The 10538-nt window shown below is 32.4% G+C and overlaps 1 protein-coding gene across 1 annotated transcript in view; it reads right to left on the reverse strand.

The window, feature by feature from the left end:
* The window catches only part of LOC106473585 (E3 ubiquitin-protein ligase TRIM33-like), a 35203-nt gene that overhangs the window by 15623 nt on the left and 9042 nt on the right, over window positions 1-10538 (reverse strand). Inside the window, exons 3-6 of the mRNA XM_013934270.2 lie at window positions 7712-7971; window positions 5825-6035; window positions 5343-5549; window positions 1478-1824 (exon numbers count right to left, since the gene is read on the reverse strand). Of these exons, the coding sequence (XP_013789724.2) occupies window positions 1478-1824; window positions 5343-5549; window positions 5825-6035; window positions 7712-7971 (1025 nt within the window). The remainder of the gene's footprint in view (window positions 1-1477; window positions 1825-5342; window positions 5550-5824; window positions 6036-7711; window positions 7972-10538) is intronic.

Below are 10538 nucleotides of genomic sequence, written 5' to 3' on the forward strand. Positions count from 1 at the left end.
TATATATCTGGTTCTATATAATTGTTGTCATATAGAACCATATATATATCTGGTTCTATATAATTGTTGTCATATAGAACCATATATATATATATTATCCCGAAAACGGATCATTATGAAACAGTTCATTATTCTCAATAATTAAGAATTAATTGAAACTCTTAATAACAAAAAATTATACTGATGTCAATTCCAAAATTAAAAAAGAAAGTAGGTATCAGATTAAGGAAACAAAAACAACCTACAGCTCACATTAAAAGGAATACTATAATAATGATCCCAAGTACAAGTTTAATACATGTATGATTTACAGTCTATTGAAGGAAATTAGTTGATAAATACAAAAATATCCATGTCAACAGCAAGTTATCAAAAATATAAATACTGAAGGTGAACAAAGCAAAATTTATTAAAAATGAAATAGGAAAAGACATTATTAAAGGAAAACGTAATATTATTAATGTTGTGAAGTAACCAAATGTTTACTAATAATATATACAAATTAAGAAAACAATGGTTTATCATGCATTTAAAAAGGTCATCCTTTATAACGGGTATATGAAAGATATATAATCAAAGCAATGAACTTATTGCAGTTGTACTAAAATCTAATTAACAGCTTACGAAAATTTCACTCTCGAGCTGGGCAATTAATGGAATTTGCCAATCATTTAATCATTGGTCTCGACTTATACACAATATGGCTAAAAAAATAAAAAAACAACTTACGATACTAAAAAATCAAGTTTTAATACTCACAGTGGGTGAAACATAAATAATCCATTTTACGGCTTTGTGTTTGACAACAAACAAACATAATGACAGTATTTCAATTACTTACAATATAATGGTTACAATATAATTACTTACAATATAATAGTTACAATATAATTACTTACAATATAATAGTTACAATATAATTACTTACAATATAATAGTTACAATATAATTACTTACAATATAATAGTTACAATATAATTACTAACAATATAATAGTTACAATATAATTACTAACAATATAATAGTTACAATATAATTAGTTACAATATAATTACTAACAATATAATAGTTACAATATAATTACTTACAATATAATAGTTACAATATAATTACTTACAATATAATAGCTACAATATAATTACTTACACAGTAGGAATATGACAATGAATAGTAATTTTGATGATTTTCTTGAGTCATGATGCTAGTTGAACAAGCTGAACAAATTTTAATTCAACAAAAATAATCATCAAAATCACTAGATACTTGAAATACTCAAAAACAGTAATTTGGATTAACTTGTCATTTTAAATGACACCAACTGACGTACTCAATGCTTGTAGGTCATCAATTAATCAAGTTAATTGCCCAACACTAGTTTACTAGCTTCCTTTAAGTTATCAATATTTTCTACTGTTCATTTCCACTTGACATAAGGCCGGTTTATAAACACACAATAAGATAAGATGACTAAACTTACGGAGATCTGGTAACTGTCGAAACTGGATTGCAAGATGATGGCTGGGTAAAAAGACCCAAGGTCGGACGAAGTGGTTTAGATGGCAAGAAATGCTGCTTCTGACTTAATGATGAATTATGTGAACTTGATGTGCTGATGTTCGGAGGATTTTGTACACAGCTTGAAGATTTAGTTGCTGAGGTCGACTGATGAACAGGTACTCGAACAAAACTTGGAGACTGTGAAACTACACCACCTGATTTAGCTTGAGGATTTTTCAACAAATTATTGATAACCATCTTAGGCAATAAGTTAGGAGGGTTCTGAGAAACTTGCCTGAACTCTCCAGCAGATCTAGGTTGCTGTTGCTAAAACAAATATTTTACAAGATTATACAATACCTGAATGCTACAGGTTGCTAAAGATAAGTGAAAAATGTTTAATACTAGAAGGTGCCCTCTAACTGAAACATTTGCTAAAGTGAGGACACTGGAATCAACATGTCTATAGTTATGACATAAAAAAAAAACACTCTCTCTAAAACCTGTTTTATAAATGTCTTAATCCTCAAAATCTTTATTTGAAATCCAATTTGTTTTATAATCCAGCTTCGTTAATAACAAGTGTTCCAAGTACGTGGATTATAATCCAGCGTCGTTAATAACAAGTGTTCCAAGTACGTGGATTATAATCCAGCGTCGTTAATAACAAGTGTTCCAAGTACGTGGATTATAATACAGAGTTGATATAGAAAATTAAAACTTTTTTGGACGGGGGGAACGATGATATACCTCACAGTGGAAAGACTTAACCAAGTTGCATGAAACTTAGAATAAGGTTATTAAATTGTATCTACTTCCAGCTTAAAATAATTCATATAATTTAAGTTAGTCTTTCTGTCGTTTTTAAATAGTGAAATTTTCAAACATTTTCCTTCCATCCTGGAATTTAGTATATTTAATTTGATCAGAAAGTTAACATTTTCCTAAATTGAAATTGTATCTCCAATAATGCTTACCTCCTCTCCCACTTACAGCTATTACTCGACTAACGGGGTTTCTTCTTTTGCCCATCTAAGCATTAGTACAATGATTATTACAAAAATCAACTAGGTAGCACGGATAACGTTCAAAGTATCTCCAAATGATTGTAACACTGGGAGACCCGTTAGTGACGCTTTGTCAAGAAAAGATTATGACGTTATCTGAATGAAGTACTTATATACAGTACAAGGACAGAGTGCATATTGACATAGGTGGAGAGTATCACGAGACAAATATTGCCAAGATCAAGTGGGTGGGGTATAAAAGACTGGAGCAAGCAAGAAAAAATCAGACCGATGCTTAGAAGAAACCCTAGTGGTTGAGTAACAGCGAGAAGTGTGAACGGAGGTATGTATGTTTCGGAAGTTTTATTTCATACGTTCAGTAAATTTCGTTTTGATTAATTTTCAGTTGTATATTTCTCTTTAGTCTTTATTTTCCTGATTGCCGTTGTCACCACTTCCAGCTGTAAAGTGCAAAAAAACACCAAATAACCTGACAAATATTTATCAGAAACCTAAGGCTTGACCTTTCAAAATAGCACCAGGACAAGCTAAGTAACAATATGTTTGTTAACAATATTACTGATCATAATCAGTTTATAGCTTATAAATATATATTCTTTTATTCATGCTCATTTGAATACAATAAACTGAAAAATTATATTCAATAAAAAAAGATTTGAGTTACATTATATAATAAACTAAAACAAAACACCACCACAACTAAACGTATCACTTATAAAAAAAAACAGTTAGTAAACTCATACCAGGGAAGGTACAAATATTAACAAGCAATACAAGATAATTCTCAATGTTATTTGTTTCAATAAATAAAGGAATTAGAAAAAGAACCAGAGGAAGACCAAAATACAATTAAACAACTTCTCAAGAGCAGTAACAATATCAAACAATAGTCAACAAAAATTATAACTACAACTAACTCTTTTCAAAATTAAAGAAGGCTTTTTGTTTAGTGGTTACACCATGAGATTACATCTTATGTGACTAGCTATTATCATAAATCCACACAAACTTTCACAACATTAATATCTGTACATCACCCCTAAAGAAAGCTTGTGTCAATTTCATAATAGATACATATAGAATGAAAATAATGTGTTCTAGCTTGAAGGTGAGTTAGTTTACCATAACAAATAATTCATAGTTCAACTAAATGATAGAAGGAATAATACATTATTTGTGGACAAAACTATAACAAAACAAAAGCAGAATACACTATCTCACAATTTGAGTCATCAGAATATTTTGCATCACTAAACATAATAAGGCTTACCTGATGCCTTTTTATAGAGGAAAACTACCATAACTTTCAATCAAATGTAATTTAACATGCAAATATTTCAGGAATATAAACATCTAAATAAACTATGAAAACATTTCAAATTCTGTGATTTTTTCTAAAGTTTTCTAAACTCTATTAAATTCCATTCTTTTCAAGCTGTTTTGTTATTTTCTACAAAACTATATATTACTTCTTACACTGACTTCTTAATCAACATTGACAATATACTCTAACCAATAGTATCTGAACTTTGCCTATTTTCAAAGCAGTGGTTCATATTAGTTAGTTTTCATATCACATGATCATAGAATGATGGGAATCCAAAGTGTACTAACAAACTCTGTAAGAAAGAAGGAAAATTACTTGAGAAGCAAAACATCAATAACTACATTCTCCGAGGGATTATTAAGTAAAAGTAAAGTTATTATTTGGGATACATAGTAAAATTAAAGAAATTAGTAAGTACTTTGTTTCCAAACAAGTCTCCTCTGAGCTGTACAGAAATATTTTTTTTTCTTTGTGAATTATGCTAAATACATGTTACAAAACATTTCTGAGTAAAAATTGGTGAACTAGTTAGAATCCACATTTTTACTTAAATGTTCAAAGTTGATAAGTAGGTGTGTACCAGTCTGTAAAGAGTTAAAATAAATACTTCATTTTACGAAGAAACACAAGTTGTTGTTTTTTATAATTTTGTTACTGTATAGATGGAAGTCATAATTAATATAAGGTCACATTGCAAGAAACATCCTAAGTGTACCATTTCAATAAATACTAAATTCAGGGTGGTTAGAAATTATTCATATAAATGTTTCGAGATTTCAAGAAATTAGTTTGCAGTGGAACTTTAGGCAAAGTATACATAGTAAGTTAAAGAACACCCATGGTTTGTTTATGATCTTCGTATAAAGCTATTCGAAGGCTATCCGTGCTAGTTGTTCCTCATTTTAAACTGACAGACTAGAGAAAAGGCTACTCTTTACCAACAAACAATTACAATGTCCCCGTGAATAAGAGAAGCGAGCATGTTTGGTGAATGGATTAAAACCCACAACTCACAGACTGTGAGTTGTGTACCCTAACCATCGAGGGAATCATGTTTCAACTTCTTGTTGCAGTCCATTAAAGATCTCTAACCTATGATTAACTCATCATTTCACAAAGAGACGAGCAATAATTAAGGATACAAGTAATGCATGAATTTTTTGTACCACAATTTAAAATAAGAAATTTTGTCTACATGCTTAATCAAATTGTGCATGTAAAAATGTTTTTGGGGATCAGAATATTAAAAATTAGGCTTTGTAGCATTGGTTTTTCATTGTGTCTTATTAGATAAATAACAGAAAAATTTTACATACAGAGGAAAATTCAAAACATACAGGATGAAAGAAGCTCAAACCAGGAGGACAACTAACATACAAGAAGTAGAAATATTTAAAACGTAAGCTTCCGTTACAGCATTTCTTAAGTTCTAGCTCTTCATATAATCTCTACTTAATATTTTAAAACTTAAATGTAGGGTTGATACTTACAACAGAGGATCCTGGTGTGATATTGGGCCGTGAAGGTTCCGAGCTTCTTGAGGGGAGCCTACCCCCTCCTACTGGTTTCTGGTCAACAACCAAGCTTCCAAGCCCACTAATATAATCACTGAAAAACTTTGTCTCATATAGGAACTTGATATCCACCAAATGATTAGGATTTGGAACCTCACAGCGTTGCGTAAGAACATATCGCAACTGCAAACCAGTTAAAACATAAAACTAAATATTTTACTTATAACTACATTGGTAGAAAATACAATTGTAGACAAAGTTGTACAAAAAAATGTGTGTATTTATGATGTGATTAAATATGTAAATCTTTATATAAAATGTGAAACTCTTACCACAATAAGTTGTTTATCTATATTAATACCTGACAATGCTCTCTCTCTCTCTCATACATTACATTTTTGTTTCTTAAGACAGTTTATATCTAAGAATGTTGAAATGAAGAACTGTACAAACATTACCTGTTCTACCAGAGTTTTCTTATTGTACAATAAGGCGAAACTACTTCCAAATTTGATAACAGTTTCTACGAAGTTCTCACAATATTGAAGTTTTTCTGATAACGCAACAAGTTGTTCATTCTTTACACTGAGCACTTGCTTCTTCTTATTGCAGGCATCACTCAATTCCTGGATAAGTAACTTTCCCCGCTGATTAATTTCTGTGATGAATCTGGAAGAGAATCATATAATATTACAAAACATGTTCCGATGGTACACAGAGATTTTCTTACTGTTCTTTTGTGGATCCTGTAATTAAGTATTTCTTCATTCAAGTGGCACTGTTGGCAAGAGACTTTACAAAATGTACACTTTGAAATTGTCTTGCTTCTCCATGACATAGTGCCACTTCATGGCATGAACATTATTGTAATTTGTCACTCTTCACTGCAACACTAAATAACATTTCACGATTCTTAAAAAAAACTTCAATTACGATAAGTAACTGATCAATGAACAGGACATTCAAAAACTTTGACTCGCATGTTTTGTTGACAAGTTGAGTTAAAACTACACAAAGGAAGGCTTTCAGTATTTTATAGGTATGACTGCCTGATTGAAAAGAAACGTTCACACAGACCTTGATAATTCACATCTACTAAGAATACAGCAAATTCTACAAATAAAGTTCCTCAAAGAGATCATCTCATACAAATCAACTGCTAAATACCCTAAAGTAGCATTTCTCAGCCTTTCCAATACCAGGGACCAGTTCACTGTCTCCCTAAGTTGTTCTAGACAACTAGAATGCAGTTACTAATTACAGGATCCACAAAAGTTAGTAATCATAACATTAATACAAGATGTATTTCCCCAGGATCAACGAAAGTTAGTAATCATAACATTAATACAAGACGTATTTCCCCAGGATCCACAAAAGTTAGTAATCATAACGTTAATACAAGATGTATTTCCCTAGGATCCACGAAAGTGTTCTGTTTCAAGAGTAAATAAAATCAAAATTAAGAATAACAAATATTTTTATTTCTTGCTTTTGAGGTTCAAATATCATGCAGTGTTGTAGCCTACATTGTGTATAATTCTTCTCATGATTCGTGGCATGTGTACATTTTACTGACCTTACGACTGTACAAATTGCAATGTTAAGCATTCTTTATGTGGCATCATTTTAGTGTCTACTGACTGACTGACACACAACACACTGGTGACCTCTCCATGTAGCCTTCAGCCCCCTTTCAGGGAAATATAATTATCAGTTTTTGGTACTCCTCGATGCAGGAAATACCACTACTTTAGTACACACTTAGTGAATTTCATTTGAAAAGTATTATAAAAATAAGCATATGTTAGAAATACAGCCAGGTATAAATTGATGCTGAAAAACACTCACCGAAGTAAAAACCTGAGGTGTAATTAGTGAAATTATGATCATGTTATAAAAACAACAACATAAAAACATTTAAATGAAAATTATTAAAACATGATCTATGAGCACAAACAGCTTATAAATTTATAAACTATTCAGTACATTTAATGAATTGAAGACGATTTATTAATAAAAGTTTAAATGTTAAAACTGGCCCTACCTTTTGAAATGGAACACAATATGTAATTTCTCTTTTTCTTAGGCCTATACACTTTATGTTTAAATAGTTTATAAGATATCTCAAAACAGAGTTCTATCACAGCCAACTGAAACCTGTTAGGTTAAAGTTTAGAAAATGCAGAATTATTTAATCTGAGAGGCTTAACATGTTTAATTTTTGCTACGAGTATTAACACCGCTCTAGAAAAAAACACATTTATTTTACTTATATTTTGTACAATGTAATAAGATACAGAATAGCTATACCCAATAACATGAAAGATATAAAACTCGTTACTTACCTGATTGCAAACATTTTAATCTCCTGTGTCACTTGAAGCTCTCGTTCCTTTACATCATTTTCTCTTTTCCAAATTAGTTCAATTGCTTTTTCAATGTATCTATGTTTTTCACGAATCTTCGATAGCAATGCATTAAGATAGGCTTTATGCTGTTCGTAGGCAGAGGCAAGAAATTGATATCTGTGATCCTTGTGTTCTATTAGCTGACAGTCTCGACACGTTAGCTTGTCACAAGACTCGCAATAAATTTTCACCTGTTCCTAAAATAATAATATATGGTCTTTACGATTTTTAATTTACGTTTCGATATTGTTTTGAATGTACACTTTCACGATTAAAATTTATTTACAACTACTGCATAACTTACAACCACCATAATCATAAGGAACAGAAATAATGTTTTGGAACATCGGCAACCTTACCTTTTGCAAATATCAGCATCCAAAACAATTAATATGTTATATATATATAACAATATAGTTATAAGGTTATTTAAAAATTAGTTATTTTCAAGTATTCCAAAATCAATGAAAATATCAAATATATATAGAAGTAGGATTAAAAAACTTGATAAATAAGAGTAACAAATAATTAAATTAAATGGAAGTTAACTATTCAAGTATAAACGAGAATAAAACAACTTTTAAACTAATGTACTTAATTATCTTTTATATTGATCAATCTCACATGTTGGTGATTCAACAGTTGTTTATAAAACAACAATCTTAAGGTGTAATCAAAAAGACCACTGCAGCTATTAAAGATTCTACAAGATTCTGATTATTAGGTGAACACTGCTCCCACAAGGGTTAATTAGCCAACAGCCCATACTCATAACATGCCAAATTTTTACTGTAAGTCATTTATAACACAAAGCTTCTATTCTGTGCATCTTCAATGAGGTATTGACAGGAGATTCACATTGACAGTTATACCAGGTATTGACAGGAGGATCACATTGGCAGCTATACCAGGTACTGACAGGAGGTTCACATTGGCAGCTATACCAGGTACTGACAGAAGGTTCACATTGGCAGCTATACCAGGTATTGACAGGACATTCACTTGGCAGCTATGCCAGGTATTGACAGGACGTTCACGTTGGCAGCTATGCCAGGTATTGACAGGACGTTCACGTTGGCAGCTATGCCAGGTACTGACAGGACGTTCACGTTGGCAGCTATGCCAGGTATTGACAGGGCATTCACGTTGGCAGCTATGCCAGGTATTGACAGGACATTCACTTTGGCAGCTATGCCAGGTACTGACAGGAGGTTCACATTGGCAGCTATACCAGGTACTGACAGGAGGTTCACATTGGCAGCTATACCAGGTATTGACAGAAGGTTCACGTTGACAGCTATACCAGGTATTGACAGGAGGTGCATGTTGGCAGCTATACCAGATATTGACAAGAGGTACACATTGGCAACTATACCAGGTATTGACAGGAGATGCACGTTGGCAGCTATACCTTTCTTCAGTGCACATGATCAAATAGCCCATGACTCAGGATGCAAAAGTTAAAAGTTGCATCCACTACTAATGAAACTGAAACAGCAGTAAAGCATTCCAGATGCAAAACATACCCACCCAAAAATGGATGTTTGGAGAGAGTAAAAATGAAATATATTTATGTCTGGAGTCTTAGTGTAGCTATGATATGCATCCTCAACATATACATAACTTCATTCTATCTGTACTGGTCTGTATTTTATATGTCAACAGGTCAAGAGGATGCAGCACTGAACATGTCAACAAGATGAGCAGGGTTATGATGATGGGGGTAAGACGAGCAGGGTTATGATGATGGGGGGTAAGACGAGCAGGGTTATGAGGATGAGGGTAAGAAGAGAAGGGTTATGAGGATGAGGGTAAGACAAGCAGGGTTATGAGGATGAGGGTAGGACAAGCAGGGTTATGAGGATGAGGGTAAGACGAGCAGGGTTATGAGGACGAGGGTAAGACGAGCAGGGTTATGAGAATGAGAGAATATTGTATGATCTAAGTTCAGTTAATGAATCGTAAATACCTGATAAGTCTGTGAGGAGATAGATAACAGTAATGGAGTGGCTGCTCTGCTACTACAATTAGCCAAAACATCGACATAGGCCTCTTGATCATTATTAGTTACTTGACCAGTAGTTAGTGCATTCAGTAGAATAACGTATCAGCAAATGAGAGTAAATTGTATTAGCAAGTGATATTTGGTAGCAAGACGTTTGTGTGATGCAAACCCTAAAACACTCCCTTGATGAACACACCTGAAGACATAAATTATGTTCTCGAACTCTGACAGTTGATCCTAAATGTTGATGATCACAGAAAACTTTTAAATACTAACAAACTGAAAGGACTTTACAATCATTGCTTTCTGAACACTCAGGTTTTTGTAGTGACTGTTGGCGGAAACTTCCCGAGTAATATTGTGTGTAAGTTGGCAAACCTTGTATTGTGTCATAGTTCAAGATCATACCTGCTGTGTGGTAAATTTAAACGAACCTTCTCAAGGTGTGGTGTGCTCTAATACAGTAAGAGAAATTGATGTGAATTATCAGAATGTTATGTTTAGGTACTCTTTGTGAGATTCTTGACTAAGTTATTTTTCATGGTTATTTTATTTTTAATAAAATACAACTTCCTACATGTCAGTTGTTTGGATGCCATAAAATTAATGTTCACTGGAATATTCTTCTGTTGCCTACGCTCTCTCGGTGTATGCTGAGAGTCATAGAGTCTTACATGATGTCTTATTATCATCATCATCATCATAGACAGCAGTACATCGATAATTCTACCGATGCTTAGCTGCCACACAATCATGAAT

This window comes from Limulus polyphemus, unplaced genomic scaffold, assembly GCF_000517525.1.
Source record: "Limulus polyphemus unplaced genomic scaffold, Limulus_polyphemus-2.1.2 Scaffold6297, whole genome shotgun sequence".
In the NCBI taxonomy this organism is placed as follows: domain Eukaryota; kingdom Metazoa; phylum Arthropoda; class Merostomata; order Xiphosura; family Limulidae; genus Limulus; species Limulus polyphemus.